The sequence below is a fragment of the Oncorhynchus mykiss genome, chromosome 10, assembly GCF_057628025.1.
Source record: "Oncorhynchus mykiss isolate SJ-2025 chromosome 10, ASM5762802v1, whole genome shotgun sequence".
NCBI classification, from domain to species: domain Eukaryota; kingdom Metazoa; phylum Chordata; class Actinopteri; order Salmoniformes; family Salmonidae; genus Oncorhynchus; species Oncorhynchus mykiss.
In genome coordinates this window covers 36,354,124-36,370,452 of record NC_143031.1, presented here as the reverse complement: position 1 = coordinate 36,370,452, position 16,329 = coordinate 36,354,124, and the positions used below count along the sequence as shown (strand labels likewise).

Below are 16,329 nucleotides of genomic sequence, written 5' to 3'. Positions count from 1 at the left end.
GAGATTTTTAAAGATAAATATGTGGAGAGAAGGTGAAGATGTGGATTGAGAAAGGACACGTACTCAATACATTGTGTGAACAATATTTTACTTGTCCACAACTATCAATTAAGAACAAATGTAAATATCCAGTGCATGATGTTAACATGTAGATTCAGAATTCACAGAATTATCTCTATTATTTGGAAATAGGAAAATGCAAACATACATACTGTACAGTACATCAACATAATAACTGAATATAGCTGTTCCAAAAACAAAAAGCATATAGACCCTATGCCATTTGTACCTGTCACACATTCAAAAAGCAATGTCCAAAGGGTAAGATGATCAGTCCCAGATTTAGACCAAACCCTGAAAACAACGTTTGGGGTTCTACAGGCAATACAGGGAATCCCCAAAGTGGTGGTAACGCCAATTCAACCATTTACATGTTAAGAAAAATCTGTGCGCTATCAACTAGTACATTTATATCAACAAATATACAGTTGTACAGTGTTATGTAGTCCAATCACTAACATTGTTATATACACAATACCACAAAGTATATATTATCAATCCAGCAGTTTCTCACATTGAAGGCAACTTAGACAAAGTAAGGCAAGCTTCTAACATTCTGCTTATAATGTACATGTTTTGACCTGGTAACACTCTATACCTGCCTGTAAAGATTCACACAAAGTTCAAATATCATTGATAGAAACTCCAGGCAAAGGGGGAAAAAATCATTTGAAAAATGAGATCAAAGCCATCAGTATTGTCTTCTACAATGATGTGCAATCAATCCTTTTCTGCCTCCCCCTGCTATCTGCATTGTGTTGCTCTATACCTGCTGCAATGTGACACACTCTAATGATCATTTACATTTCTGTATCAGCAACAACACCACACAACAACCTGTAAAATAGGTGTATTTTCAGGGGGAGGAAATACATTACTGATGATGTAGTTGTTAGTTTGTCTTGCTGTGTCCTAGGGCTGGGCCGGAGGGCTACCATTGGTCTCATCGTCCCTTCCCTGCTCTGTCTTTCCGTCCTATCCATTCTGCTCGTCCTGTAGCTGCTCAAACTCTGCATCTAGATAATCCAGAGAATGGTTTCCCGGCTTGTGAGAGACCCTGCCCCACTGTTCTCTATTGCTGGCCACGGTGTCATACAGCTCTACCGACCTGGGGAACAGGTCCTGGAGGAGTCTGCAGGAGAAGGGAGCAAAGCCGGGAGGAAAGTATAGTCAGACTCAAGCTAAGGAGGGACCACTAATATGCATATACAACACACAACAGTTGTTATTGTCTGAGTTAACAATTACACCACTCATCTCCTAGATATGGGGGTTACAGATCAGTCAGAGGCTCACTTGTAGATGGGCATGGCTATGTGCTCCATGAAGCCTGTCTGTAGCTCTGGGATGTAGGCCTTCTCTCTGTCCATCATCTCACTGGGACGGTTCCCCATAGCCTTCTCCTGCAGCCACAAGCACAGGGACACACACACACAGGACATTGTAAAGGTTCCTGTACTACATGGACACAGAGAACAATATGATGGATACCATTTTTGGCATTCATAAAAAATTACATACATACCAGATCTCCTTGAGAAAAGAATTCCTTGTAAATGAGTCCCTGTCACAAAAACAAACATGAGTTTCATGTTAGCATACTACATGGAGACCATCTTACTAACAATAATAAAATATATGTAAATGCAATAAGGAGGAGGGGTGAACACAGTTGGTTTAGCGGCGGCAGGTAGCCTCAAGGTTAGAGCATTAGGCCAGTAACCGAAAGGTTGCAGGTTTGAATACCGGAGCCAACAAGGTGAAGAATTTTTTTAATCTGTCGCTGTACCCTTGAGCAAGGCACTTAACCCTAATGGCTCCAGGGGTGCAACCCCACTTCCTGCAGGTGTCTCAGGGGGAATTTGAATATCCCCCCCAAAAAACATTTCCATTACACACGAGTATAAAATGACAAATATAAGCACCCCCAAAATTCTTATTAGAGGAGTCAGATCTGAGTGGGTACTTACTGCGATCTTCCAGGTGGTCTTCCAGTCTTTGGTCTGGTCAGAGAGGTCACATGAGGTCATGATCAGGCACAGTAGCAGGTTATGGTGCTGAGGTTCTTTGGTGTTGTAGCCCACTGGAAGACAAAACAGACAATATGATCTAATTAAATGTTTATTGAACCTTTATTTAATAGTGGGGTGGCAGGTAGCCTAGTGGTTAGAGTGTTGGGCCAGTAACCGAAAGGTTGCTAGATCGAATCCCCGAGCTGACAAGGTAAAAATCTGTGGTTCTGCTCCTGAACAAGGCAGTTAACCCACTGTTCCTAGGCCGTCATTGTAAATTAGAATTTGTTCTTAACTGACTTGCCTAGTTAAATAAAGGTACAATTCAATTTTAAAAAACTAGGCAAGTCTGTTAAGAACAAATTCTTATTTACAATGACTGCCTACCCTGGCCAAACCCTAACCCGGACCAATTGTGCCCCGCCATATGGAACTCTCAGTCACGGCCGGCTGTGATACAGCCTGGAATCGACCCAGGGTCTGTAGTAATGCTTTGACCACTGCACCACTCAGGAGCTCTAATAAGAAATGGAAGAGCTGTAGAAATGAAGATCTACCTTCCTACCGCTCACAAGACACTCAGACAGGATGTATGGGCCGGGGGATGACTTACCATCTGCCATTTTCTGTAGATCCTTCAGGATCCGTAGGTGATGAGCCAAGTCTGTGGCCAGGATGATGTCCCTCATCAGGTCAAGCATCCTCTGGTAGTCCTGGCAACCAAAAACACAACACAGGAACAGAGTCAAAATAGTACAAAACCAACTAGAAAAGAGGAATGTTCTTACATTGCCTTTGTCTTACCTTTCTGGAGAACTTCTCAAAGATATTGCAGCCCTGGGTGTTGAGGATGGCGATCGCCTGAGCAAAGTGGTGTCTCTGGAAATGAAAGCCAATAGTCAGTGGTGAGGCTGCAATTACATTTTATATCCACTAGAGGACAGCAAATACCCAGTGCGCAATCAACTCATGTTTTTACCTTTTACCTTTAAATGAAGGACACACATAATACATTTATGTTCATGATACTTTGTGTTTACCTCCAGCACAGATCCCTCAGAACTATACAGGCCAGCCAACACAGATTTCTGGAGAAGAGAAGACAAAACTGATTGTTTTTGTAATGCATGCTTCTGTGTGACTCCAGTAAACTACATTATGTTTATTTGTTGGTCATGGATTCTATGGCTAAATTTAAAGGGAAACTCCGCCACTTTTAACATTTGGGTTGTTATTAAAAAGTATTTATTAATGTCTTACACAGTGTGCAGTATTATGATTTCATGTCTATTGACTGTTTAATGATGAGCAAAATTGGAAATTGTTTGTGAAGTTTTCAAGTAGAATCTCTGAGATGACTAATAAAAGTTTTAATGGACAGTCATTTTCAGCTATCTATATAACTCATCTGCAGTTTTATGATCATATTGGAACAGCCTGCTTATGCTATATGTTGCTCTGGTTGTCTTCTTCCAAAAACCTATAGATATTATATTTATAATCAGCTTCCTCCAGCAAACTCCCATGACTCCATTTGGCAAGACCACTCCCACCATCACAGATAAAGTTGCAACTCCGGCCATTGCATTCTTTCCAAATAGCCTATATTTTTGTAGTGAATTACTTGTTAACTTCATACTTTTTATTAGTTCTACAGTGTTGTATTTGCCTGTCAATGTTGAAAATACTTTAGATGCAGCAAGGTTGGCTACTTTACTTAGCTAGCTAGCATTGCTAATGTTAGCATCAAAGATACAGGCTTCAATCATTAGAGACTATGATTCTGTAGTGATTAGCCTGTAAATGTCATGATACATGTTGTTCTAACAGGCCTAAATGTTGTTTGGACTGTTGTTTAAGACAGTCACTAAGATTAAGCTTGGCTGTTATTGTTGCAAACACTTATTATTTTAGGTGTAGCAGTCGAGCTAGCATGCTAGCTAACCATCAGATACAGTAACGTTTTGTTAGCTTTTGTTTGCATCTAAATTTGAATGGTTCTTTATTGTAATGCAGTTGATTGGTGACAATATATAAACATATATTCGGCATGCAAGCATTATAATATGATTACAACACAAAAGTAATGTGAAATGCACTCATAATTTATGACATAAGCTTAAAGCCAATTTATGCTTGATCTGAAAATGCAATTGCGGGGCCTCCGGGAGGTTGCGGAGGCCAAATTGCTCCGTACAGCATCACCATGCGCCTCCCAAATTTTGTAACAATTACATGATTGGTTGACCGTAGGTGGGGGCGGTACATCCTGTATAAACACAAATTAACTTCCTGACAACTTCCTTGATAACAAACATGAACTTTGACCAAAGGCTATCAGAACAAGTTCACAAATAAAAAACATTTATGATACCTCGTGTAAGGAATTTCAAAGACACAGAAATTAGTTTGAAATCCTGGAAAGAGATCGGGGATTTGTGGTACTTTGTCAAATCCGTCACAATTGATGTATAACAGGCCCACAATTTGGTTTCTAAAATCTGATTATATTTGGCTGTTTTCACTGCATAACATTTAGAAGTTGTCCCTTTTCAGGTTTAGAAAAATGAACTCATTCGTATCAGCATACAGAAATCGAAAGTGGTAATTAAAGTAGTTTTTACCCGTAATGCAGTTGATTGATGAGGATGACATCAATGTATTGGGGTTGACAGATTCTGACCCCAACATAGTGTGGAATACACATATAAACAATAGCCTAAATGTAAATCATTTTGCTGTGAAACAATGAGGAGATTCGTGGGGGAAAACGGTGCAGTCGTTTTACATCATGCTATCTTGGCTGAGCATCCCTGTGGAACACTTTCGACACCTTGTATAGTCCATGCCCCGTCAAACTGAGGCAGTTCTGAGGGCAAAAGGGGGTGCAACTCAATATTAGGATGGTGTTCCTAATGTTTTGTACACTCAGTGTATACAGGTACTTACAGCACAATAACTGGTTATAAAGTGGTGGAATTGTCCTTCAAACTGCAAATACATTCTCAATGAAGTAAGAATTATATCACAATAATAATGTTTAAATCAATTTAATATAGGAAAGAGGAGCCAACTGAAGAGGAGCCAACTAAAAGTGGCAGCGATGTTCAAAGTAGTCCAAGCTACAAAATAAACCAACAGACCACTTCAAATACAATAACTCTCATTAACGGTTACAGAATTTTGTTTTGACTGTGACATGTTGACTGTGATATTTTATTGTTTATCTACCTTAGTTGAATGCACTGACTGTAAGTCACTCTGGATAAGCACGTCTGATGAATGAACTAAATGTAAATTGTAACAGCATTCTTCCTCCTCTTCTGAGGAGGAGTAGCGAGAAGGATCGGAGGACCAATGCGCAGCGTGGTTAGTGTCCATAACGTTTATTTTAAGACATAAACTGAACACTATGAAATACAAAACAATAAATGTGAACATGAACAAAACAGTACCATGTGGCAACAAACACTCACACGGAAACAAACACCCACAAACCAAAAGTGAAACCCAGGCTACCTAAGTATGATTCTCAATCAGAGACAACTAATGACACCTGCCTCTGATTGAGAACCATACTAGGCTGAACAAAACCCCAACATAGAAAAACACACAGACTGCCCACCCCAACTCACGCCCTGACCATACTAAATAAAGACAAAACAAAGGAAATAAAGGTCAGAACGTGACATAAATGTAGAAACAAACACCTCCTGGATATTATTATAATGAGCTCAGTCCCCAAATAAGTACAAATTTGGTCGGTCTGGACCAGACCAAATCTGAACAGATCCTAGACATGTAGGCCATGTTTTACAAGTTGAACAGCATAGTACAGTACGGCACAGTTCAGTACAGAAGAGCACAGTAGAGTACGGTACAGTGCAGTTTAATTCAGTAGAATAGAGTACAGTTTAGTAGAGTACATTAGAGTAAAGTAGGGTACAATACACTACATTATACTGTGCTAAACTGTACTCTACTGTACTTAGCTATACTTTACTTTTCCTTACTTTACTGTACTGTACTCTACTGTGCTCTACTGTAATGTGCCGGACCGGACCAAATCTATGTTTGGGCCAAATATAGGCCAGTTCGAACCGGACGTGTCCGGATGTTGAAATGAAGGCTAGTCCGGACCAGAACAAATCTGAACCAAACATAGACGTCTATGATCTACTTTGGTGGATGTTGAAATCAAGGCTTGTCGGGACCGCACCAAAAACAATACAAAATAAAGACGGTCGGTGTCAAACTGTGCTTAGTGGGCAATAGAACAGCTACATACAGCGTAGGAGTCTGTGTGTTTGTGGTATGAGGGATCTTACCGATGCCACCTGGAAGGAGTTGTTGGTCCCTCTGTGGTCCAAGTCATGACACATGCAGGACACAAAAAGAGCAAACATCTCGATGTCCCTGAAAGAGGACGCTGCAGTGTGAGTTGAAGTGTTCATGAGGGTGTTTCACTTTATCGTAACAACGTTTTTAAATGCATTTCTCTGTGTGTTCTTACTCTAGGTAGTTGGATAGCTCCAGGTTCTTGCAGAGGAGGTAGCAGAAATGAGAGACTGAGAACGCGTGCATCCAGTTGTGATATGGAGGATCCCTGTAGCCTCTCTTCACCATCAGACAAAACCTGGCCAGCGTGTTCATGTTGATCTTGTAGGTGTTTATGAAGCCCATGTCCTCAAACATGCTGATCACGGCCTAGGAACAGGAGGCATAATCGAGAGACATGAGTAAACAGAAATAATACACACTACCAGTGTCTTTCTCCAAGATTGTGTGTTGACTGTCTCACTGTGGGTGTGCTATCGTCTGACAGGGAGCGAGGTGTGTAGGTGAAGCTGGAGAAGCTGGGGTGTATTTCCCCTACAGCCTGGATGCCCACAGTCAGTAGCCGGGTCACTTCCTCATCTGACACCTGAGAGACAGGGTCAAAGGTCTGGACATTAACTGCCAAATATAACAAAATGGCTGGATCTGCATTCATAGATTGAAGAGATAAGTTGAATAGGTTGAAGAAGAGCTCTGATTGGATGCTTTACCATCATGTGGTATTTCATCATCTCATTGGCCAGCTGACTCCTAAACTGTGCTTCATCGACCCTCTTATACAGGAGGGACTAAGGAGGAACAGAAAGCAGAGGAGTCATTCAGCATGATGACAATATTGTTGATGACAAATTATTGTTAAACAATTTATCAATATCCACAGTAAGGACGATAACTTTAACTTTTTGGTATTTATTATTGTTCTAATTCAAGTGAACAGGAGCGTTCATAGTACAACGACAACTACAAAAAGAGTGGGGAACGATTACAAGAGCTATCGTTTGGATCACTTTCAAAGCGATTTCTTTTCCATATCCCTTTGATTATAAAAAATTGACAACCAATCGAAAAAGCATTCTCTTGAAGTTTTCTTGGTTCTAGGTGCGAGAGGCTGCTCGGTGAAGAGAGACGGCTGAGTGCATGGTAATCTTGCCTGAATAACTGGGCATGTGTGAGCATATTGGTGGCCACATTAATTATAGGACGACTTGGGAGAATGATGATTCACGACAAACAGCGCATGAGAAGGCCATATTTGACAAGTTTGTACCATATTTGACAATACATTCTGACAAAATACACACTATGACTGGCCTGTTAATATGCCTTTCTGGACCTTGTAAACTGTTGAGAATAGACCAATAACTAATCGAAAGGGTTGCATAATCAATGACATGATGTAAAAGATGTGCAGGCTAAACAGCGTTTGTTGTTGAATTACTACATTTAAATATGAGTTTCAATATTACATGTACACCACCATTCAAAAGTTTGGAGTCACTTGCAAATTTCCACATTTATTTTGTCCATTAAAATAACACAAAATTGGTCAGACTATTGATCAGACTTCTGACTATTGTAGCTGGAAACGGCTGATTTTTAATGGAAGATCTACAAAGACGTACAGAGGCCCATTATCAGCAACCATCACTCCTGTGTTCCAATGGCACGTTGTGTTAGCTAATCCAAGTTGATCATTTTAAGAGGCTAATTGATCATTAGAAAACCCTTTTGCAATTATGTTAGCACAGCTGAAAACTGTTATTCTGATTAAAGAAGCAATAAAATTGGCCTTCTTTAGACTAGTTGAGTATCTGGAGCATCCGCATTTGTGGGTTCTATTACAGGCTCAAAATGGCCAGAAACAAAGAACTTTCTTCTGCTACTCATCAGTCTATTCTTCTTCTGAGAAATGAAGGCTATTCCATGCGAGAAATTGCCAAGAAACTGAAAATCTCGTACAACGCTGTGTACTACTCCCTTCACAGAACAGCACAAACTGGCTCTAACCGGAATAGAAAAAGGAGTGGGAGGCCCCGGTGCACAACTGAGCAAGAGGACAAGTACGTTAGAGTGTCTAGTTTGAGAAACAGACGCCTCACAAGTCCTCAACTGGTAGCTTCATTAAATAGTACCCGCAAAACACCAGTCTCAACGTCAGCAGTGAAGAGGCGACTCCGGGATGCTGGCCTTCTAGTCAGAGTTGAAAAGAAAAATCCATATCTCTGTCCAGTGTCTGTGTTCTTTTGCCCGTCTTAATCTTATATTTTTGAGATATGGACAAAAAAATGTATTTTCATTCAATAACAAGGACATTTCTAAGTGACCCCAAACTTTTGAACGGTGGTGTACATTGAAGCACTGAATGGTCTTGTGTTACTACCTTATTACAAGGCCTACAGCGTGCAGTAGGATGCGTTAATCAGCTGATCGACAGGTGTACTGCAGAACGATTAGCGGTCCACTGGTGTGGATGCTCAAAATAAAGTTATGTATAATTTATTATTATAATTATCTTTATAGTTATTGTCCTTGGTGTGGATGGCCCTTTAATCTATACAAAAAAAACATGATTTCAGGTAATAATCAGTTATAAGGTCAATAGGATAAGCAAAGGGGATGACTGTGCACTCACATGAGCGATGCTGATGCCACAGTATATGGAGAAGGCTGTGGCCAAGTCCTCATCCAGACGGGTGAACCATGGTCCATTCGTCTTGTTGACCAGCTCAGCCACGCCAATCACTTCTGAACAGAGAGAGAGAGAGATAGATGAGAGATATACAATTATCAGTAGATAGATCAGAAATATGGAGACGGGGAAATGGAGAGAGAAAGAAAGAAAAATGGGCAGAAAAAAAGAGAGACAGAGAGACAGACCTCCATGTTCGTCCTTTATGGGGAAGCAGAGGATGTTGCGTGTTCTGAAGCCTGTGCTGTCGTCCACGGCACGGTAGAAGAGAGGGTGGGAGTAGGCATCTGTGATGTTGAGGATCTTCCCTGTGGTGGCCACATGGCCTGCTATGCCCTGGTCAGCAGGGATACGCAGCTCTGTCTGAGATGACAAGAAAGAGGCCATTACACTATGGAAATTGACTGAAAAACAGTGACTGAAAAACAGTCATATACAATACCATTTTGTCTAAGATAAAAGTCTGTGGATTAGAGATTTGGGGGGAGTGAGTTTAGGATGATGACCCACCTCCTCATCGATAACCACTCCTCCATTAAACACCTTGGCAACTAGTTCATGGCTGACACTGTCCAACAGGAACACAGAACAACTGGAGGAGAGATAGAAGGGTCATATTAATCAATGTTAACGCTTTTGTTAGCATCTTTGTGATAGCATTATGGTAATACAGTACTTACATTTCTGCACTGGTGAGACTCCTGGCTTCTGCAATAATCTCTTTCAGCAGGACTGATACATCATCTGGAGACAGAAATAAATAACTGTTGTTATAACAAATGACATTGTGCCACTAAAAATAGGTTAAGTATGATACTCACCCAAATGTGTGAAGAGGTTTTTGGCGACCTGAAGCAGTGCCTATATGAACCCAAACAGACACAGGTAACAGTTGAGAAGACCAGACGTGTATTTGTGGGTTAGCTAAAGATTCTCACCAGGTTAGGGATTGTTATGGACAAAGGTCAGTTGAGCAGAGCAAGGCTAGCACAGTACAGTATTGGCTCAGTGGTCAATGAATGCAGTCAGGTAGCGTCTCCTTACCTGACATTCATACTTCAGTCTCTGTTCCTTCTGGAAGGCCAGTGTGCTGGTCAGTACTGAGGATGTGTAGCGGAAACAGTGCTGCACTATGTGTTCATCCAGCTCTGTGTGTCTGAAGGATGACAAACACACACACACACACACAATATTTTACAGTAAGACACACACAGATGCCACTATCCATGCACACAGGCATACACTCACAGGCAGCAGTATGCATGCTTACGCAAACACACAGATAAATACCTGTCTGCTCCTTTTTTGTTGAAGGCACAGGCGAGGGCCACAACCTTGGTGGTGGCCCGACACTCAACAGGAACACACAGCATAGAGAGAACTTCAAATCCCAGAGTGCTGTTCAGCTGCTGGTGTTCCTCCTACAGTATCAGCCCAGAGAAGAAGGGAAAGGGGCAGAGATGTAGAGAACACGAGCATCAAACACATCCAAACCTACTACTTACTGTAAGACTACAAAACACCACAATACTGTTCAGGAACATTTCAGTGTTCTTACTGGATTGACGTCTTGCAGGGAGGTGCTCTTCCTCTTCTCCACAGCCTGACCAAGGTGGCCAAACGTCAGCTGGACCCCAGACAGATAGACAGGGTCAGGCTGAGTAAGGGGCAGCAGCAGGGGCACAGGTGGTAATGTCAGAGGGGAAGAAGGGCTGTGTTGTGTAACTTACTGGGAAACTGATCTCTGCCTTCAGAACCGTGTCTCCAACTACCTGAGGAATAACAAAGACATCCAACAAACCTGTTATTGTTTGTTTATTTTTGCAACTTTTGCTTTGTTTTTGAATATTGTGTGTGTATGTGTACCTGACAGAACAGCTGTTGGTTATCCTCTGATACCAGAAGTAAACAGCAGCACAATGATTGAGTCTGCTCCTCCAGCTGTGAAAACAACAATACAACCCATTCAGTCAAACAGTCACTGTATATCAATCAAACAATCAACCAGCTCTGATCATTCACAGTTTATTTTTGGGTCTAGACTCACATAACGAATGACTTTTAGTTGGAGAGAGGCAGCATCCAGGTCATACAACTCTCCTATAGTAAGAAGGTGAAAGAATCAACATGAAGTCATTACTTTATATTATTTTATAATATATTCTTATCTACCATTATCCAATACTCAGCATTGATGTATCTACATTGGCAAGAAAAAGTATGTGAACCCTTTGGAATTACCTGGATTTCTGCATAAATTGGTCATCATATTTGATCTGATCTTCATCTTAGTCACAACAATAGACAAACACAGTGTGCTTAAACGAATAATATACAAATGATTGTATTTTTCTTGTCTATATTGAATACATCATTTAAACATTCACAGTGTAGTTTGGAAAAAGTATGTGAATCCCTAGGCTGATAACTTTCCCAAAAGCTAATTGGAGTCAGGAGTCAGCTAACCTGGAGTCCAATCAATGAGACGAGATTGGAGATGTTGGTTAGAGCTGCCCTGCCCTATAAAAAACACCCACAAAATTTGAGTTTGCTATTCACAAGAAGCTTTGCCTGATGTGAACCATGCCTCTAACAAAAGAGATCTCAGAAGACATAAGATTAATAATTATTAACTTGCATAAATCTGGAAAGGGTTACAAAAGTATCTCTGAAAGCTTTTTATGTTCATCAGTCCATGGTAAGACAAATTGTCTATAAATGGAGAAAGTTCAGCACTGTTGCTACTCTCCCTAGGAGTGGCCGTCTGCAAAGATGACTGCAAAAGCACAGTGCAGAATGCTCAATGAGGTTAAGAAGAATCCTGGAATGTCAGCTATAGACTTACAGAAATCTCTTGAACATGCTAACATCTCTGCTGATGAGTCTACGATATGTAAAACACTAAACAAGAATAGTGTTAATGGGAGGACACCACGGAAGAATCCACTGCTGTCCAAAAAAACCATTGCTGCACGTCTGAAGTTCGGAAAAGAGCACCTAGATGTTCCACAGTGCTTCTGGCAAAATATTCTGTGGACAGATTAAACTAAAGTTGAGTTGTTTGGAAGGAACACACAACACTATGTGTGGAGAAAGAAAGGCACAGCACACCAACATCAAAACCTCATCCCAACTGTAAAGTATGGTGGAGGGAGCAACATGGTTTGGGGCTGCTTTACTGCCTCGGGCCTGGACAGCTTGCTATCATCAACTGAAAAATTAATTCCCAAGTTTATCAAGACATTTTGCAGGAGAATGTAAGGCTATCTATCTGCCAATTGAAGTTCAACAGAAGTTGGGTGATGCAACAGGACAATGGCCCAAAGCACAGAAGTAAATCAACAACAGAATGGCTTCAACAGAAGAAAATGTGCCTTCTGGAGTGGCCCAGTCAAAGTCCTGACCTCAACACGATTTAAATTGCTGTGGCATGACCTCGAGAGCGGTACCACCACCATCCTAAGAATATTGCTGAACTGAAAAAGTTTTGTAAAGATGAATGGTCCAAAATTACTCCTGACCGTTGTGCAGGTCTGATCCGCAACTACAGAAAAGGTTTGGTTGAAATTAGTGCTGCCGAAGGAGGGTCCACCCTACACTGAATGTTTACACGGTGTGTTCAATAAAGACATGAAAACGTATAATTGTTTGTGTGTTATTAGTTTAAGCAGACTGTGTTTGTCTATTTTTGTGACTTAGATGAACACCAATTTATGCAGAAATGCCGGTAATTCCAAAGGCTTCACATACTTTTTCTTGCCACTGCATAGACAACAAAATACAGGTGCATGTCTCCAATCCCACTATCATACCGCAAAGCCTCAGGATCTGATGATCCAGTGCACTGTAGTCCACATCAGGTGTTGTCCTCCTGTTCAGGGAGAGAAATGGTGTCCTGTTGACCTCTGACCCCTGGGTGAGCCTTTGGCCCTGCAAAGCCTGGACTCTCTTACAGGCTATGGTGACCTGTGAGAGACAATCAGAGTTATACCAGCAAATGTCAGCTACATTCAGAGCATGCTTGCTGTCCCCAAATGTGATCCCATGAAAGGACCGGTGGGTCTGGAGAAGGCATTTCAGACTCACATGTTTCTCCAGGACATCAAGGCTTTGTTCCTGAGCTATAGTGGGCAGTGTACAGCAAACCTTTTAGAATAGAGAAGACACAGAGTTTTAGAAAGTATTATCTTTCACACTGTAAGGCAGAGATGTGAGAGGGTTCAGTGGAGCATGCTCACCAAGAGGAGGGCGGTAGCTACTCCTTGGTCCCGGTCCAGAATTGGAATGATCAACACTGGGGTGGAGGTGGAGAAGATGGAGAGAAAATTATAGAAAATGAGAGGGTGGAGAGGAGGGACGTATTAACCTGGAGGAGGACTGTGCACTCTTTTGAACTCTCCTTGAACTCTCTCAAATCGTTTAGAGTAGAGTTGCTGTTGTTCACGCTGCAACCCACACAGATACTGATACTGGGAGGCAGGCAGCCTAGAGTTTAGAGCATTGGACCAGTAACAGAACGCTTTCTAGTTCAAATCCCCAAGCCGATAATGTGAACAAATCTGTAGATGTGCCCTTTAGCAAGGCACTTAACCCTAATTCCTCCAGGGTCACCCTCTCAGAGGGTCTCTCAGGTAAATTTGGAATATGCAAAAAACATATTTTAAATTTACACGTGTGAAATAGGACAATTATAAACACCCACCAAATTATTATGACAGATAGACAAAAACAAACACACACCTCTTTTGTCCTGCTGCAGTGGTTCTGTTAGTCTCTCTCTCTGTTGCTCCTGCAGCTCTGAGGAAGGAAGACCCTCACACTGTACTCTCCTCTGCAGGACAACCACATTCCTGAGAGAGACAAATATTTTATTGATTGGTCACACTTTATTTGGATAGTCCGGATTTTCCATCTATAGATGCCCTACAGATGGTCATGCTATCAGAAAACTATCTGTTGATGAGCAACTGCTTGATCATGTTGATCATCACCTCTAATCATCATCACATTGATCATCACCTCTAATATAGCTTATCTAGCTTGTCAACTTGTGACTGTGTTCCAAAAACATGACACATTGCTGGGATTGAGACATGGGAGCCAGCTTGCCTAGTTAATTAACTTCAGCTAAAGTTATTTTGACGATGGTCCTTTTGGTCAATGTCATTGCATTGGATTGTCCCCTGAAAGTTGAGCGCCAAAAATTGCCCACCAAATGTGGTCAATATCATTGCATCGCATACCAAAAGTTGTCCGCCAAAAGTTGAGCACCTAAAATGTTCTTCCAATATTGTCTGCCAAATTAGTATACCAAAAGTTGGCTGGCAATCTGGGTCAATTGGTAAGCTAGCTAGCTAATTCACTTTTAGCCAGTTAGGTAACAACCAAAGCCATCTAGATAATATAACATATTATTAGAGATATTTCCTATATTATAGAATATTGCTTGTATGTCATAAATGACAGGTAGTCTTTATAAAAAGACACAATGCATTTGGCTGATATATTACATTACAAACAATGTCACTTGAGGGAAAATGAAGACTAAACTATGACTGTCTGAAGTACAGGTCAACTGGGCACCACATCAGCCTATTACCTGAGTTTCCCCTCCTTCTGTAGCTCATGAGGTGGTTCTTCACACCACAAGCATCCTGTCTCTGCATCTAATAGATAGACGTATACACTGTCCTATAAGAGAGAGGGGGGGAAGGCAGCCTGTTAATGAGGGGATTAAAAACCACATGCACTCCCCTCCATATGTATTTTTGGACAGTAAAGCTAAAAACTCTGGTATTCTCATTCAAGATATAATGTTTAATATTAGACGACAGTAAAGAATGTCAGATTTTGTTTGAGGGTATTTTCATACATATCTGTTGTGAAAGCACTTTCTGTTTCTAGTGCCCCCATTTCAGCAAGTCTACAATTATTTGGACAAATTCACTTATAGTGTATTACGTTTAGTCAAAAGTTTGTATTTAGTCCAATATTCCTAACATTCAATGACTACATCAAGCTTGTGGCTCTACAAACTTGTTGGAAGCATTTGTGGTTTGTTTTGGTTGCATTTTTGATTACGTTTTGCCCAATAGGAACTGAATGAGGAATAATGTCTTGTGTCATTTTGTAGTCACTTTTATTGTGAGTAAGAATCTTGGGGGTATGATATAAAATGCTAACCTACCCTGTTAGTGTTAATGGTGAGAGGTTAGCATGTCTTGGGGGTATGATATAAAATGCTAACCTACCCTGTTAGTGGCAATGGTGAGAGGTTAGCATGTAACATTCTCACTCATCATTATTCACTGTTCATTCTTAATTCTTCTTAATCATGGCATTATCATGATTAATTTAGTGTTCAGAAACATCTCATCTACTCACTTAGAAAGAAAAGGACTCCAGTCATCATTCACCATTCAGTTCCTATTGGGCAAAACATAATCCAAAACAAACAGCAAATGCATCCAACAAGTTTGTAGTCACAAGCTTGATGTAGTCATTGTGGGCAAGGAATATGGGACTAAATACTAAAGTTTTGACTACTTTAATACTCTGTAAGCTATTTTTTCCAAATACTTATGACACGGGGGGAGTAGATACTGTACATAAAGTGAGTTCCTTTCTAAACAGTGAAACAGATATATGAACATACCCTGAAATAAAGGTGACATTATGTACTGTTGTCTGATATAAACATTTGATCTAAATTCCAAAATGCTGGTGTATAGAGCCAAAATACATATGGAGGGGAGTGTATGTATGCTTTAAGACCAAGCAGGAGAAAATATGGTTGGAATATTTCTGACATTTTCTTCATTACTTGGTCAACTGTACAAGTGGATGGTATTTGGCCTGTTTTGTGTCATTCACTTGGTTTCCTGTTTCTCTGTAAGCTCTACCCAAGGGAGAATACAGTATGTTGGTGAGTAGGATGGAGACAGACTTTAGATATAAATCATGACGGAGACAGTAGAAACACACCACTTCAGAAAGGACAGCCTGGAGAGCCTTTCTGATGGCATCCCGCAGGGAAGAGGAGTCTGTGACTGAGGCCAGTCGGAGCAATTCATCCTGGGAAATAAAGTAAAGGGAAATAATCATTTATATCATGGTGACTTTGATGCAAAGATACACAGAGGAGAAGGAGCAGGAATGGGCTCTGGATGTTACTCACACAGAGCTGCCTCTCCAGTAGCTCATATTCACTGGAGACACATGCACTGTAGA

At 40.9% G+C, this 16,329-nt stretch overlaps 1 protein-coding gene across 2 annotated transcripts in view; it reads right to left on the bottom strand.

Moving 5' to 3' along the window:
* Window positions 1-70: 70 nt before the first annotated feature.
* Window positions 71-16,329, bottom strand: part of LOC110533099 (cGMP-dependent 3',5'-cyclic phosphodiesterase) — a 41,360-nt gene continuing 25,101 nt past the window's right edge. Inside the window, exons 2-29 of one of the 2 annotated variants that reach the window (XM_036990171.2) lie at window positions 16,084-16,173; window positions 14,699-14,790; window positions 13,840-13,949; window positions 13,338-13,393; window positions 13,186-13,245; window positions 12,912-13,065; window positions 11,147-11,199; window positions 10,966-11,040; window positions 10,830-10,871; window positions 10,658-10,726; window positions 10,390-10,520; window positions 10,144-10,255; window positions 9,921-9,960; window positions 9,780-9,843; window positions 9,610-9,691; window positions 9,288-9,462; window positions 9,043-9,155; window positions 7,121-7,198; window positions 6,874-6,996; window positions 6,586-6,779; window positions 6,401-6,488; window positions 3,113-3,160; window positions 2,877-2,951; window positions 2,686-2,785; window positions 2,031-2,143; window positions 1,586-1,624; window positions 1,357-1,463; window positions 71-1,192 (exon numbers count right to left, since the gene is read on the bottom strand). In XM_036990171.2, coding sequence (XP_036846066.1) covers window positions 1,036-1,192; window positions 1,357-1,463; window positions 1,586-1,624; window positions 2,031-2,143; window positions 2,686-2,785; window positions 2,877-2,951; window positions 3,113-3,160; window positions 6,401-6,488; window positions 6,586-6,779; window positions 6,874-6,996; window positions 7,121-7,198; window positions 9,043-9,155; window positions 9,288-9,462; window positions 9,610-9,691; window positions 9,780-9,843; window positions 9,921-9,960; window positions 10,144-10,255; window positions 10,390-10,520; window positions 10,658-10,726; window positions 10,830-10,871; window positions 10,966-11,040; window positions 11,147-11,199; window positions 12,912-13,065; window positions 13,186-13,245; window positions 13,338-13,393; window positions 13,840-13,949; window positions 14,699-14,790; window positions 16,084-16,173 — 2,640 coding nt within the window. In that variant the 3' untranslated portion in view covers window positions 71-1,035. The remainder of the gene's footprint in view (window positions 1,193-1,356; window positions 1,464-1,585; window positions 1,625-2,030; window positions 2,144-2,685; window positions 2,786-2,876; window positions 2,952-3,112; window positions 3,161-6,400; window positions 6,489-6,585; window positions 6,780-6,873; window positions 6,997-7,120; window positions 7,199-9,042; window positions 9,156-9,287; window positions 9,463-9,609; window positions 9,692-9,779; window positions 9,844-9,920; window positions 9,961-10,143; window positions 10,256-10,389; window positions 10,521-10,657; window positions 10,727-10,829; window positions 10,872-10,965; window positions 11,041-11,146; window positions 11,200-12,911; window positions 13,066-13,185; window positions 13,246-13,337; window positions 13,394-13,839; window positions 13,950-14,698; window positions 14,791-16,083; window positions 16,174-16,329) is intronic. The other variant, XM_090186508.1, reaches the window with a different exon arrangement.